Below are 16,034 nucleotides of genomic sequence, written 5' to 3' on the forward strand. Positions count from 1 at the left end.
TGGAAAGAATGTTGGAGCCTCTACCATCACTATGCACAGCTCCAGCGACAATGTGCAGGTAAAAGTACATGTTGCCATGGCAACTTGGACTCCCTGACTAAACTACAGCACGTCATCACCATACACAGTTTGGAACCTTATAGATTTAGGATGTGACTGGGTTACAAGAGTTTGCCTTTATATAGCACCTTTGCCAGCACCTCAAAGCATTTTAGTAATAATAATCTTTATTGTCACAAGTAGGCTTACATTAACACTGCAATGAAGTTACTGTGAAAAGCCCCTAGTCACCACGTTCTGGCTATTCAGGGTCACCGAGGGAGAATTCAGAATGTCCAATTCACCTAACAGCACGTCTTTCAGGACTTGTGGGAGGAAACCGGAGCACCCGGAAGATATCCACACTGACACGGGAGAACATGCAAACTCCACACAGACAGTGACCCAAGCCGGGAATCGAACCTGGGACCCTGGAGCTGTGAAGCAACAGTGCTAATCATTGTGCTACCGTGCCGTTTTACAACCACAAAGCACTTTTGGATAGTCTGTTGTCATCGGAAACAGGGCAGCCAGCTCCCACAAACAGTGATGTGATCATGAACAGAACATCTGCTTTTATGACATTGATAAACAGACAACTATGGGCCAGGACACCAAGGACTCCTGCTCTCTTCAGAATCTTTTAAATCCACTTGAGAGGGCAGATAGGGCCTCAATTCACATCCAAAAGGCAGTGATAGTCTGATCCTGCAGCACTGGGAGCTTCAGTTGCGATTTTCCACTGAAGTGGGATCTGAGACCACAACCTTGTTACGAAGAGGCAACCAACTGAGCCACAACTGACTTGTTATATGCAGACTGGATGGCCATGGATGGCCCACAGATATAAGACATTTGTGGTCCCTCATTTTAAAAATGCACCCCAGTATATTAGATAAGTTTAGAATTAGCCTAGTCTGTGATGGCCCATGGCCAAGTAGTCTGCCAACACTTATTGCCCAGGTTGGCTGAGGTACTGAATCCTGAGCACAGATGCAGGAGAATTTACTTGCAAATGCTTTCATTGTCAGCTTCGTTCAGGTACTTGCACTTTCAAAAGAGCGTGGGTTCAAATGCCACTCCAGGACTTGAGTACAAAATCTGAAGTGACACCAATGGAGTGTCGAAGGAGCACCTTTTAATCTGAAATTCTGCTTCTCAGACTCAGCACTAAGTCTACCTTTGTCTGCTTGCTCAGATGGATGTAAATAGTCCCACATGCCAATTGGGGAAGGGCAGGGTGTTCAATCTGTATCCCTTGCACCAGTCATTCATCACCATAAACAGGTCACCAGCTCATTCAGCCACCTCCTGCTTTGACAACATGGTGGGTATAGAATCAGTTCATCCAAAGTACTTCATTAGCTGCAAAGAACTTTACGATGTTCCCAGAATGTGAAGAGAATAACTCAAAATTTCTTATCAGAAATAATTGTGCCTCATCGAGGCAATCATGTTTACTGAGCTGAACACTGACGAGGTCAGATCGTCTCTTTAGTTCTGATGAGGAGTTCTGACGTAGGTCTCTCCCTACAGATGTTGCTGGAACTGCTGAGTTTGTCCGGCATTCTTTGTTCCTGTTTCAGATTCCAGCATCTGCAGTATTTAGATTATTTTATTAATGTTAGATCATTGATGTGAGGTCAACCCTTGGGTAGTACAGTGGCACAGTGGCTAGCACTGCTGCCTCCCAGCGCCAGAGACGTGGGTTCAATTCCAGCCTTGGGTGCCTGTCTGTGCGGACTCTGCACGCTCTCCCCGTGTGTGCGTGGGTTTCCTCCGGGTGGTCCGGTTACCTCCCACAGTCCAAAGATCTGCAGGTTAGGTGGACTGGCCAGGCTAAATTGCACCTTAGTGTTCAAAAGATGTGCAGGATTAGCCATGATGAATGAGTGCAGATTACGGGGATAAGACAGGGGAGTGGACTCTTTTGGAGGTTCGGTGCAGACTCAGTGGGCCCAATGGCCTCCTTCTGCATGGATTTGATTTTATGGTGTGAGGCTGTTGTTCCCAGTAAGTGCTGTTGACAGGGAGTCTGACCTGCCAGCTATACCACCCATTCCATTCCATCCATTCACTTCCATTTTGGTAGGCTAACATAGAGGGGAAATATACCGTAAATGGCAAAACTCTTAGGAATATAGAAAGTCAGAGAGTTCTGGGCGAACAGATCCACAGATCGTTGAAAGTGCCAACACAAGTGGGCAAGGTAGTCAAGAAAGCATACGGAATGCTCGCCTTCATTGGACAAGGCATTGAGTATAAAAACTGGCAAGCCATGCTACAGTTGTATAGAACCTTGGTAAGGCCGCACTTGGAATATTGCACAGAATTCTGGTCATCACACTACCAGAAGGATGTGGAGACTTTGGAGAGGGTGCTGAGGACGTTTACCAGGATGTTGCCTGATCTGGAGGGTGTTAGCTATGCAGAGGGACTTAATAGACTTGGACTGTTTTCATTAGAACGACGAAGGTTGAGGGGTGACCTGATAGAGGTCTACAAGATTATAAGAGACATGGATAGAGTGGATGGGCAGACACTCTTTCCCAGGGTGGAGGGATCAGTCACCAGGGGGCATAGGTTTAACATCCTTGGGGTAAAGCTTAGAGGAGATGTTCGAGGCAGGTGTTTTACACAGAGGGTAGTGAGTGCCTGGAACGTGTTGCCAGGGGAGGTTGCGGAAGCAGATACATTAACGACATTCAAAAGGCATCTTAACAAATACATGGATAGGGTGGGTATAGAGGGATACGGCATAAGGAAATGCTGAGGGTTTTGGCTAAGGGTGGTATCATGACCGGTACAGGCTTGGAGGGCCGAAGGGCCTGTTCCTGTGCTGTATTGTTGTTTGTTCTTCTCCAAATAAAGCAGCTCCATTGCTCAAAAAGCGATGGTGTCAATGGGCCGATCATGCCACAACAAGCGAGAACACATAAGCGCTACAGCAAGGGTTTAATTGCACCTTCTCCCTTACAGCAACTCACAGGTTAACTATCACCTCAAAAATCTGCAGCTCCTGCTGCTTTGTACAGATTTATTTTTTAAAATTCCTGCCCATCCCCATGAATCAAATCACTGAAGGGAAAATCTAAAGAAGCTAATTTGATGTCAGGCTCATTAAGACTTTCACACCCTCTCTGACAACTGATAATTTATTTCAGACCAGATTGACTTACATTGCGGTAGCTGCCAATTCAGAGGCAATTGTTTCCTCTGGACCACATAATGATTTCCAGCAGCATGAATAGGGCTGATTGAACAGAAAATGACAGAGCAACATGTGCCTGATGGTTATAAATACTTTTTTATCCGCAGTTATTATGGGACTAACATGCACAACATCATTTAACTGAAGAAAAACAGCTACTTTAAAAGATCTTTGCTTAAAAGCAAAATCTCCGGGCAGCAAAGTACTTTTGAAATTCAGATTGCTGATGCTGCCTTCATTAAAACTGACTACCAAACCCCTTTTCTTTCGGCGGAGTATTCCCATATTTTGTCACTGTCTGGCTCTGAGTGAAACCCGCCGTTTACCTCTCCAGCTGCACAGCCGAGTTTTAATCCAGATCTTGAACCTCTCTGAAAACAAATTCAGGGGCTGTGTTTTACACCATCACTGCGGCAGTGCGTGGTGTGATAGAGTCGGCAAGGCTGGCTCTATAGAGATGGGGGCACCATTTTAAAAATGGCACCCGGAGGAGCCCAGAAAATAACAGACCCATAACACAGTACTCGATCGCCCCCATGGACACAGGAACCCGCACGCCGGGGTCCCCCCCAACTCCACCATCAGCGTTGGGGTCTCTTGCCCCCCCTCCCCCAAACCCTCACCACCACTATAACATTGGGGTCTCTGCCCCCCCCTCCACATTCCACCATCAGCATCGGGGTCTCTCCATCCCACACTCTCACCACTATCAGCATCGGGATTTCCCCCCACCACCACCATCAGCATCGGGGTCTCTCCCCCTCACACACCTCCACCACCACCATCGGCATTGGGAAGTCTCCCCCCACCCCTCCACCCCATCAGCATCGGGGTCTCTCCCCCCCACATCCTCACCACCATCATCCGCAACAGGGCTCTTCCCCGCCACCCCCACTCACCCCCTACCATGAAAATCGGTGTTCACACCTATCCCCCTCCTCATCGCAAGCATCAGAGGCTGCTCACTTCCTCAAACAACCATAACGCAAACATCCATCACCAATGGGGCTACCCAGGGTAGGTCTGCCCCTGGCATGGCCCCGGCACTTCCCTGGCATTTCCCTTTGCCCAGGGCTATAGTTGTATTTGCGCCCCCTGACTTATTCACATTTTTCAGAACCTGTTGTAAATGTCCGTGAGGTATGAATTTTCAGTGAGGGTGAGTCATGTGGCGGGGTTCGGTAAGTATATTAAAATATACGTCCTTTCTGGGCGTGAGCCTCTTCATGTGAAGAGAGATTTCAATTGTACCTTATAGTTAACCAGGCACTGGAGGTCCTAAAGGTTGTGACAATAATCAGTTCGGTAGGGCGTAAAACATTTATGCTATTACAAAATCTGTTCCACCCAGCAAAGCCGGTGTATAAGAACTACAAGGAATTAATGAAAATCCTGGAAGGGCATTTCCTTTCCTGACCACTCTTCATTGCAGAAAGATTTAATTTTCACTGCCATGCTCACGAAGAAGGCGAAAGCATTTTGCAATTAGTAGCAATGTTATGTAGATGAGCAAAGTACTGCGAGTTTGGTACAATACTAGCCAACACCCTTTGTGATAGGTTCATTTGTGGACTCCAAAATGAAGCCATGCAGAGAAAACTGCTGACTGAAAACACTTTAACTCTGAAATCTTGAGTGGAAATCACCACACGCATTAAACTAGCAGCAAAAGAGACTTCACAGATTGGAGTTGGAGTGAATATCCACAAGATGGAGTCCATCAAAAGCAAACCTGCGAGAAGTCTACCATGTCTTCATTGTGCACAAGTGGTACATTGAACAGCACAATGCTGGAGTAAGGAGAATAAATGCAAGAATTGTGGGAAGTTAGTCACATAAAATGTCACCCGCAGATAAGATGTATACAAAAAAGTATACCAAAGCCTGCTCGTTGAGTCTATAAGTTGATCGACCAAACTCAAGACACCGTGGAAGGCAATATACCAGAATAGCTTCAAGAGCTGAAACGAGGCATCTTTTCAGTAGGGGTGATCAACAATGTTACTGGGCATTCCCAAAACCTGATGGTAACCAAGTCAAGATAGAAGTGGATATGGAAGCAGCTATATCATTGATACCAGAGACAATATAGTCAGAAGCTAAAACACCTACCTTTATAACCATCGAATATTATTCTAAGGACATACACACAAGAGGTTGCACCACTAAAAGGATGCATTGTGGTGAAAATAGAAGTTGATGGTCAAATAGTGGGGTTGCCTCTCCACATTGCCCAAGGAAACTTTCCTGTCTTATTCAGTAGAGCATGCTGCCATGAATCTGCTATCCACGATGCTACCGTGCTGCCATGGGGCAGCACGGTAGCATCGTGGATAGCACAATTGCTTCACAGCTCCAGGGTCCCAGGTTCGATTCCGGCTTGGGTCACTGTCTGTGCGGTGTCTGCACATCCTCCCCGTGTGTGCGTGGGTTTCCTCCGGGTGCTCCGGTTTCCTCCCACAGTCCAAAGATGTGCAGGTTAGGTGGATTGGCCATGCTAAATTGCCCTCAGTGTCCAAAATTGCCCTTGGTATTGGGTGGGGTTACTGGGTTGTGGGGATGGGGTGGAGGTGTTGACCTTTGGTAGGGTGCTCTTTCGAAGAGCCGGTGCAGACTCGATGGGCCGAATGGCCTCCTTCTGCACTGTAAATTCTCTGATTTAAAAAAAAAAATTCTATGAATCAACTGGTTGATTCAAAGAATGACCTACAGCTTTTGGAAAGGTATAAAAAGGTGTTTGACAAAGATGGTTTACATTAAGAACCACAAAAGTTGGTAGAGATCCTAGAAGCACCACATCGTCAATGTGACGAAATTGAGGTCATTTTTAGGATTGCTCAATTATTATGGTAAATCTGATTCTAATTTAGCTACGGAATTAAAGCCATTACACATTATTATGTGTCAAACAGGCATGGAACTGGACTGAAGAATGCAAAAATGCCTATCAGAACGAAGTTTTAATAAGTCCAAGTTCTTGTCCACTGCAATCCAAAGTTGAGGTCACAGCTTTCTAGAGACACATCACCCTATGGGTTTGGCGCAGTTGTCTCACACATAGTGCCCTCAGGAGAGGAACGGCTGATAGCATTGGCTTCACAAACTCTTCCTCGCGCAAAAACAAATTACGCTCAGCTAGAAAAATGTCAGTCCTGTGCAAAACTGAGAAACACTAAACCACTGCAATCATTACATCCATGGGAATGGCCGACACAGCCATGGCAGAGAGTACACATAGATTAAGCTGGTCCAGTTGGGGGACATATATATGTTCCACACTCTAAATGCCCAGAAGTCACAATTATGAAATCCACGGCAACCGAACAAACCATTGAGAGATTAGATGAGGTATTTACAAGGTTTGGTCATATGTGATAATGGAACTCAATTTACATCAAAAGAGTTTGAAGATTACTTAAAGTGAAATGATCTATAACATCAAATCGACTCTGTACCATCCTGCAACAAATGAATTGGCAAAATGATTTGTTCAGTCACTTAAATATGCAGTTAAGGCATTGAGAGATCAAGGCGCCTTATCAAGGCTTAACAACTTTCTGATGTTGTATAAAAATACTGCACATGCGACAACATAGAGCTCACCAGCAATGCTACTCCTCAAGAGGAAACTAAGGACACAATTCGACCACTTGATACTTCAAAGATTGTCAAATGACAACAAGCACAGATTGCTAGGAGGGAGCAATCTGAAAATGTAGAGTTTGCAACCAAGGAGAAGGAGTATTAGCCAGGAGCTATACGGCAAGTGAATAATGGGTACAGCCATCATCTTCGCAAAGATTGGTCCAATATCTTACACCGTACAGCTGAGAGAGTTTGGTGACATCATGCTGACCAACTGTAGGTTTCCTGAGACTTTACCAGAAGTACCTTCATGAAATATATGGGCAGTGACATGTTGGAACCGAGACCTACTACAGAGGGAATTGCAGAATCTGTCCCTGCAGAATCTTCAGCACTGGTGGAGACAGGCAGCAAAGTAGCTTCTAAAGAAGTACCACCAACAAGAGAAAGGGAAGCACCTTCGAGGTCTCGAGTAGCCAGAACCCAGAACGTTGAGTATTGCCTAAAAGAGTCATCCTCCAAAGAGACTGTCTTATTAAATATGTATATGTATAGACAACAGAATGGTATAAAGTATTACAATGGATATTTAGTTGGGTCTGCTGTTTGAAGTGTTAAAAAGAAAAGCCAATTGCACTAAAGGAGTAAGTGGGTAGGCGTGGTATGTATTCAAGTAATGCAGCCTGCTGATGGAATATCACGTCATCTATAGTGATGTTAGCGGACTGTTTATATGGCTTTCCAGTCCACCATCTTGCACTGTAAGAGCAGTATCTCCAGGTAAACCCCACACTGTTTTTGCGAACATAGAGCGTGGCGCCTTTACTCTTTTCAGTTTGCGGCAACTGTAGAAATACAACGGGCTGGATTCTCTGTCGGCAGGATCCTCCGCTTCACCGGCAGCGCACTCACGTCCGCGGATTTCCTGATGGCGTGGGGTGCCCACAATGGGAAACCCCATTGGCCGGCTTCCGTGACGGAGGAACCCGCTGCCGGCAAGGGCACGCCGCACCAGAAAACGGGAGAATCCCACCCAACGTCTTCCACTTCAGAATATTCTGGGGCATGATCAACATTTAGACTACAAGATGGAGCCAATTCCATCAATTGGCAAGTAGGTCTGACGAGAGTTACCTGTGCCAACACTTGGCTGAGAACACAGGAACACTTGGCATACTGTGCCCCTGTCCTCTTCTACGCCAGTAGCTTGTTTTGGGGTAGATAGAGACTGAATAGATGGACTTAAGACCCAGGATTGGTAAACTTGGATCCAAAACTAATTTGTGGCCCTCAGACCTGCCAACATTATGACTGAAGTAAGCTGAAAGGACTGTACATTTTCAGTGCTGGTTTTAATATATTGTCAGCAAATTTACAAAACTTAAATTTTTTCATTTGCATTTTAAAGCCCAGCAATATTCAAAAATTGTTTCCAAATTGGGCAGAGATAATTAATTTTAAAATATGCTTTCACGAAAATAGCTGTTCTTTCAGTTTGAGATGGTCTGATGCACATGCTTGTTCCCATTGTCAGTGCTGGGCAGAGTTTCATGGGCCCTGCAAGGCTCGATTTTACAGAGAAAGCTGGCTGAGTGTAAGCTGACAATCACAACAACAACTGGCACTTACATAGTGTGATTTAATTTTTATTAGTGTCACAAGTAGGTTCACTTTAGCACTGCAATGAAGTTACTGTGAAAATCCCTTAGTCGCCACACTCCGGCGCCTGTTCGGGTACACAGAGGGAGAATTCAGAATGTTCAATTCACCTAACCAGCACATCTTTTGAGACTTGTGAGAGGAAACCGGAGCACCCGGAGGAAACCCACGCAGACACGGGGAGAATCTCGGCACAGACAGTGACCTAAGCCGGGAATCGAACCCGGGTCACTCGTGCTGTGAAGCAACAGTGCTAACCACTAAGCTACCGTGCAATTAGCATTGTAAAGCCCTCAAAGGGTCTTCATGGGAGCAACTATCAACCAATTTGTGATGGCGAGCAACCCAAGGAGGTTTTAGGGCATTTGACCCAAAACCTGACTGAATAGATACATTGAAAGGATTGTCTGAAAGAGGGAAAGAAGAAAGCTGGAGATGTTCAGGGAGAGAATTCCGGAGCATACCTTTTAGAGATGACAGCGTGTGAAGTGCGTCATGTGATCCAGTCTGTTTCACTTCAGCTTAGAGCAGGACTGTGATAAAATTAAAGAGATTATCAGAGAGGAGGTTCCAAGTGGTTTGGCAGGCTTAAAAGTAGATTAATCTTCAGGACCAGATGAAGTGGTCCCTGGCTGTTGAGTGAGGCAAGGGAGGAAATAGCAGGGATGCTGGCAATAATCTACAATTCCTCTCTGGTCACGGGAGGTGTCGGAGGACGGGAGGATAGCCAATGTGGCACCATTATTCAAGAAGGGAGGAAGGGATAAACCAGGAAGCTACAGGCCAGTCAGTCTAACCTCAATGGTGAGGAAACTATTGGCCAAAATTCTGAGAGACAGAATTAATCTGCATTTCGAGAGGCAGGGATTAATAAAGAACAGCCAGCATGGTTTTGTTAAGGGAGGTCATGTCTAACCAACTTGACTGAATTTTGCAAAGAGGTGACGAGGTGTGTACAATACGCCAATGCATTTAATGTAGTCTACTTGGACTTTAGCAAAGCTTTTGATAAGGTCCCACATGGGAGACTGATAGTGAAGATAAGAGCCCATGGGATCCAAAGAAATTTGGCAAATCCAGAATTGACAGGAGTGGCAGGAAGAAAAGGGTGTTGGTGGAGGGTTGTTTTTCTGACTGGAAGCCTTTGTCCAGTGGGGTCCTGCAGGGAGCCATGTTGGGACCCTTGCTGTTTGAGGTTAACATAAATGATTTGGTCTTGAATGTAGTAAGGTTGAGCAGAAAGTTTGCGAATGATACAAAAATTGGTGGGATGGCAAATAGTGAGGAGGATACGCTTTGATAACAAATGTAGACAGGCTGGTCAGATGGGCTGATCAGTGGCAAATGAAATTCAATCCATACAAGTGTGAGGTGATGCACTGGGGCAGGACAAACAAGGGAAGGAAATACATGATGACCGGCAGGACCTTGGGGAAGCACCAAGGATCAGAGGGACCTTGGTGTGCATGTACACTGGTCCCTTAAGGTAGCAAGTCAGTTGGACAAAGTGGTTAAGAAGGCATATATTAAACCCTATGCCGTTATTAACTGAGGCATAGGGTTTAAGAGCATGGAGGTTATGCTGGAACTGCATAAAACGTTAGTTAGGTCACTATGTTGGTATTGTGGATTACAGAAATCAGGATGGAGTAAGGCCATGGAGCAATTTGAAATCCAGGATGATGCCCCAAATTAAACAAAGTTCTCACAAAGTGTCACGCCAGTTCTCCAGCTTCATTCATTCTTGAATTATGCTTTCAAATAAAACCAGTCCGCCATAACTATTGTATCTGTACTCCTTTCCATTTGGAGAATTATTTTTGAATGATTGATGAGAATAATTGCTGGTGAGACCACATTTACAGTACTGTGTACAGTTTGGATCTTATTTAAGAATTGCATTGGGAGCAGTTCAAAGAAGGTTCACTCGACTGATATCTGGGATGGCTGTTTTTCCTGTCGGGAATTGTCAGACAGGTTGGACCTGCATCTATTGTAGTTTTGAAGATTTTGAGGTGATCTTCTTGAAACACTTACGATACTGAGGGTAGTTGACATAATGGATGCCGAAAGGCTGTTTCCCCTCATGGGAGGAACTAGAACTAAGGAAAACAGTTAAAAAATACAGCGCGGGTTTCTCCGTCCCGCCGCACCAGACTTCTAGTTTAGCAATCCGTCGGGGTTCTCCGTTTCGCCGGCTGGTCAATGGGGTTTCCCATTGTGGGGCAGCCCCAGGCCGTCGGGAAACCCCCGGGTTGCCTGCAAAATGGAGCATCCCGACGGTGGAGAATTCAGCCCAATGGATCTCCCATTTAAAATGGAGAGGAAAAGAAGTGTTTTGTCTCAGACGATCATACGTATTTGGCACTCTTTTTGCCAGAGAGCATTGGAGGCAGAGTCACTGAATATTTTTACTGCAGAGGTAGATAGATTTTTGACCAAGAAATGAGTCAAAGGTTATGGAGGGTTCGGGGGAATGTGGAGTTGAGGCCACAGTCAGAGCAGCCAGGATCTCATTGAATGACAGAGCAGGCCCAGGGTGGGGGGAGTAGGGGGGCAAACAGCGTAGTCCTGATCCTAATTTGTACATTTGTACATATGTTCGAACTTTCATTTTCTCTTGCTTTTTAACCACTCCCGCAGAAATTACACCGTTGTGAACTCAAAAGTGATAGCCGTGACAGTAAGGCCAAAACCGCAAATCGCAGAATCTGTGCTGGAAATCGAGCTTGCACACTTGGCAAATGTAAGTACTTCTTTGTTTACTGTTGACCATTCCAGGAATATTAATCTTGAACTAGTTGGCAGTTCTAAAGGCTAACCTGTGATTTTTGCTTGGGAAGCGCTCAAATCGCACGGACTCACACCACCAGGGATCTGATTGGAGGAGGATCCGGTGCAAAGGAGAGTGTTCCTGAATCGCGATGTTTCGGTTTTCCCAGGCACAGTCTATCCATCCTGCAAAATCTATCCTTGCATAGTTTCAGTTCGTTCATGTTAATGTTAAACAAAGTACAATTACAATAACAAACTCCCTTAGGGAAGCCTAATTACTGTAACATTACCTAACACTTAAATCTTTATTGTCACAAGTATGCTTACATTAACACTGCAATGAAGTTACTGTGAAAAGCCCCTAGTCGCCACACTACTGTGCCTGTTCAGGTACACAGATGGAGAATTCAGAATATCGAATTCACGTAACAGCACGTCTTTGGGGACTTGTGGGAGGAAACCAGGAAACCCACAGGGAGAACGTGTAGACTCTGCACAGACAGTGGCCCAAGCCGGGATTCGAACCTGGGACCCTGGCACTGTGAAGCCACTGTGTTACCATGCTTAATCATAGAATCCCTACAATGCAGAAGGAGGCCATTCGACCTGTCGAGTCTGCACCGACCTTCTGAAAATGCATCCTACCTAGGCCCAATCCCCAGTTTATCCCCCGTAACCCGTTAACCTTACCTAATCTTTGGATACTAAGGGGCAATTTACCTAACCTGCACATCTTTGGACTGTGGAAGGAAACCAGAGCACCCAGAGGAAACCCTCGCAAACACAGGGAGAATGTGCAAACTCCACACAGACAGGTACCAGAGGTCAGAATTGAACAAAGGTCCCTGACGCTGTGAGGCAGCAGTGCTAACCACTGTGCCGCCGTGCCAACCTTAACCTACAAAAACTCTTTTCTTTTACTCTACCCTGTCACTGCCTTCAAATTTGGAAGCAGGACAAGTAAAAGTGATTTAATTGTCTGTGGTCATTCGCCTACATGGTCTAACCCAACATCATTGCCCTCTCCTGGATTTAGTTCTACCTGTCCTCATGCAGTCAGCCCATCTCCTTCAAGGGACTCGTCCGCTCATCACCTAGACAGTGGGCTCCAATGTGCCCTGAGGTTCCTCTTTGACCATCTTAATTCTTTAATTTGCAAACATCGAAGGCGGAATTCTCTGATAATGGGGCTATGTCCCCACGCCCGCAAGAAAGCGGGTGCAAATCACTCTGGACTTACCTGGAGAAAGTCCAGAGTGATTCTCCGTTTTGCAGGGGGCTAGCAGGGTCCCTGAGTGCTCCACGCAGCTCCGGCTTCCGATACGGGGCCCTGCACTTCCGGACGGAGGTCCGGCATGTGCATGGCAGCAGCCCCTCGCAACATGGCGGACCCACACAGCGGCCCCGGGAATATAGTCCCCACTAAAATCGCGATCCGCCCGCCGACTGGTGGCCCCCAATCGCGAGCCTGGCTGTCCGGGAGGCCCCCCCGTGATGGATCCCCCCCACCAGGGCAGCCGTGGACTGAGTCCACAGCCGCCACTCCAGGTGCCCACCGGGTGGAAGCACGAATGAACCACGCCGGGGAAAATCGTGGGAATAGCGTCGGACCCAATCGCGGGTCTGGCGCCCAATTCTCCGCCCCCGCATCGTGCGCGATTGCGGCGCAGAGGCTCGGAGAATTCCGGCCCAGATCAGCATCCATTGATATATTGATGTGATCCAGCTCTGCCTCTGCATCTCTCTCCTTTCTATAATAGTTGTCATGCTGTCCTACCAACCATTTCATACCAAGTTCCAGATGTGTCAAAAGTTTGTTGGTAAAAGTTTTGGTACAAATAAAATTATTTGTTTTTCTTTGTCGTTACATATGATGTAGGTATTGCTGTAAGGCCAGCATGTGTCGCCCCATCCCTAATTGCCCTTGAACTGAGTAGCTTGTTAGGTCATTTCACAGTCAGCCATATTTCTGGGCGCCGGGAGTCACATAGACCAGATTGGATAAGGACAATAGATTTCCTTTCCCAAAAAAGGACATTAGTGAACCTGGTGGGTTTTATAACAATCAGTGGTAGTTGTCATGGTTACAGTTTCTGAGACTAGCTTTCAATTCCAGATTTTATTAATTTAATTCAAATTTCGCAGCTGCCATAGTGGGATTTGAGCCCATATTCCCAGGAGCCTGGATGTGCAGATTAAAAGGGGAAATGACATTACCAATCTCCCCCAATCCTGATATCCTAATTCTCTCAGACAACAACAGGCTCCATGCATTAATTTTATCCTCATCTGATGGAACCTGATGATGCTACTAAACCATGGTGCCTTGCTGACTGTCCATCCAGTCAGCAGCGCCATTTTACTTCCACCTCAAGAATGTTGCTCACCTGTCCAGCCAGCACACCTCGGACCCCCTTGTCAATGTTCGAGAACACTCAGTTTCTCCCAGGTTTCTAATCCCACCATCTCCACCCCAAACACAATCCAGAATCATCTCAAATTTCACGGCCCACAGTCTATCTTGTATCTTGCATGTCGGGTCGCAAACTCCCAATGTTTCAGCCCGCACTGGCTGTACTCTAGCTCTGCAATCATTTCCATGCCCTGCCTCAACATGCTCTGCCAACTGGTCATTCTGCTTCATTCCCATCTACCAGCCATTGTGCCTCCTCCGCCAAGAAACCCTCTCCCTCAATCACACTTCCCTCGTGCAACAGCCTCCTCCAAATTTGCCACCTCAATCCTGTTTTCGGCCAGTTTTCCTAACTTCTCTCCAACTCCTTGATGGCTGTCACTGCTCCTCTGGTGAAGTAAACCTATAGGGACAGCTGTGCTATGTGATGGGTGTTCTATAAATGAGAGATATTGTTGTTTGCCAGGATCAAAAATAGAATACCATTACAATTTATAAATGTGTTTGAATTGTGAGTTGTTCTTTAGCTCTGTGCAGTTCTCTAATTATAGGTTGTGACATTAATCACAAGAAAATTACAGGAAATCAATTCCGTTATTTCAATAACAAAGGGCTGAATATTTAAAAGGGTAAGAAGGTTGCTAGATTCTCGAAGGGTTAACTCATCATTTAAGAGTCGTCCATGCAAATTGACATCTGCTGTTCTATTTTACCTTCAGCTTGAGCAAGACAACGTGTTATAGCTGACTGCAGCTTGTAAACAAACAGAACTTCAACAGAATCTGATTACTTGAGGTTGCCGCACAAAGAAAATTGCCTTCTACCCACTACCTCTAGCAGATTTGACCTATACTTGATTACAGCCCCGGCACTACATGGGTTGACACTGTACAGTAAATGGCAGAACCCTTAAGAGTATTGACAGGCAGAGGGATCTGGGTGCACAGGTCCACAGGTCACTGAAAGTGGCAATGCAAGTGGAGAAGGTGGTCAAGAAGGCATAAGGCATGTTTGCCTTCATCGGCCAGGGCATTCAGTATACAAATTGGCAAGGGTAGCACAAGTGGATAGCACTGTGGCTTCACAGCGCCAGGGTCCCAGGTTTGATTTCCCGCTGGGTCATTGTCCGTGCAGAGTCCGCACATTCTCCCCGATTCTACATGGGTTTCCTCAGGGTGCTCCGCTTTCCTCCCACAGTCCAAAGACGTGCAGGTTAGGTGGATTGGCCATGATAAATTGCCCTTAGTGACCAAAAAAGGTTGGGAGAGGTTATTGGGTTACGGGGATAGGGTGGAATTAAGGACTTAAGTGGGTCGGTGCAGAATCAATTGGCCAAATGGCCTCCTTCTGCACTGTATGTTCAATGTTCATACTGCAGCTGTACAGCACCATAGTTAGGCCACCCTTGGAATATAGTGTTCAATTCTGGTTGTCACACTACCAGAAAGATGTGGAGGCTTTGGACAGGGTATGGAGGGCATTAGCTATGAGGAGAGGTTGGATAAACTTGGTTTGTTCTCACTGGAACGACGGAGGTTGACGGGCGACCTCATAGGTGTCTACTAAGATATGAGGGGCATGGATAGAGTGGATAGACAGAAGCTTTTTCCCAGGGTGGCAGAGTCAATTACTGGGTGTCATAGATTGAAGGTGTGAGGGGCAAAGTTTAGAGGAGATATGCGAGGAAAGGTTTTTTACACAGAGGATAGTGGGTTCCTGGGATGCCCTGCCGGAGGAGATGGTGGAAGTTGGTACGATAGTGACATTTAAGGGGCATCTTGACAAATATAATAATGGGATGGGAATAGAGGGATATGGGCCGCCGAAGTGAAGAAAGTTTTAGGTTAGACAGGCAGCATGGTCGGCACAGGCTTGGAGGGCCGAAGGGCCTGTTCCTGTGCTGTACTTTTCTTTGTTCTTTGTTCTTAAGCAGTGCTTTTCCTTGGTCTCTAATCATTTTCATTAATGGCTGATAAATCAACCTAGTTCTTTTGTGGACAGAGGTTGTCACTGGAGACATGCAATGCTCCAGAGTGTCGACCCAGGATAATTTTCCCTTCAGCATCCTCTGATGTGGACTTGGAATGCTGTAAAAGCAATGGGGTCGATGAGTAAAACGAGCACCTGTCATGGGCCCCATCCCATCTTCAGTCCCTTTACCTACAATAGAATGAGTGTCACTGAAAAAAGAAAAGGTTGTTGAAGCTTTTCATTTTGCATTCATCAGGACAAACACATGAATGTCAAATTTCAAACAATCACAACCATCCAGGCATCATGAAAAAAGGGTGCTGATTGGTTGGCAAATCAAATCTGATTGGCCACGGTGTTGCTGTGGAGAAAGTGGGCCGT

General features: G+C 46.1%; 1 protein-coding gene across 11 annotated transcripts in view; it reads left to right on the forward strand.

Annotated features, from left to right (window-relative positions):
* adgrb3 (adhesion G protein-coupled receptor B3) overlaps nt 1–16,034 on the forward strand; it is a 1,156,404-nt gene that overhangs the window by 589,303 nt on the left and 551,067 nt on the right. For all 11 annotated transcript variants that reach the window (XM_072498355.1, XM_072498358.1, XM_072498361.1 and 8 more), the window contains one exon: nt 11,138–11,240. In XM_072498355.1, coding sequence (XP_072354456.1) covers nt 11,138–11,240 — 103 coding nt within the window. The remainder of the gene's footprint in view (nt 1–11,137; nt 11,241–16,034) is intronic.

The sequence above is a fragment of the Scyliorhinus torazame genome, chromosome 4 (assembly GCF_047496885.1).
Source record: "Scyliorhinus torazame isolate Kashiwa2021f chromosome 4, sScyTor2.1, whole genome shotgun sequence".
Lineage (NCBI taxonomy): Eukaryota > Metazoa > Chordata > Chondrichthyes > Carcharhiniformes > Scyliorhinidae > Scyliorhinus > Scyliorhinus torazame.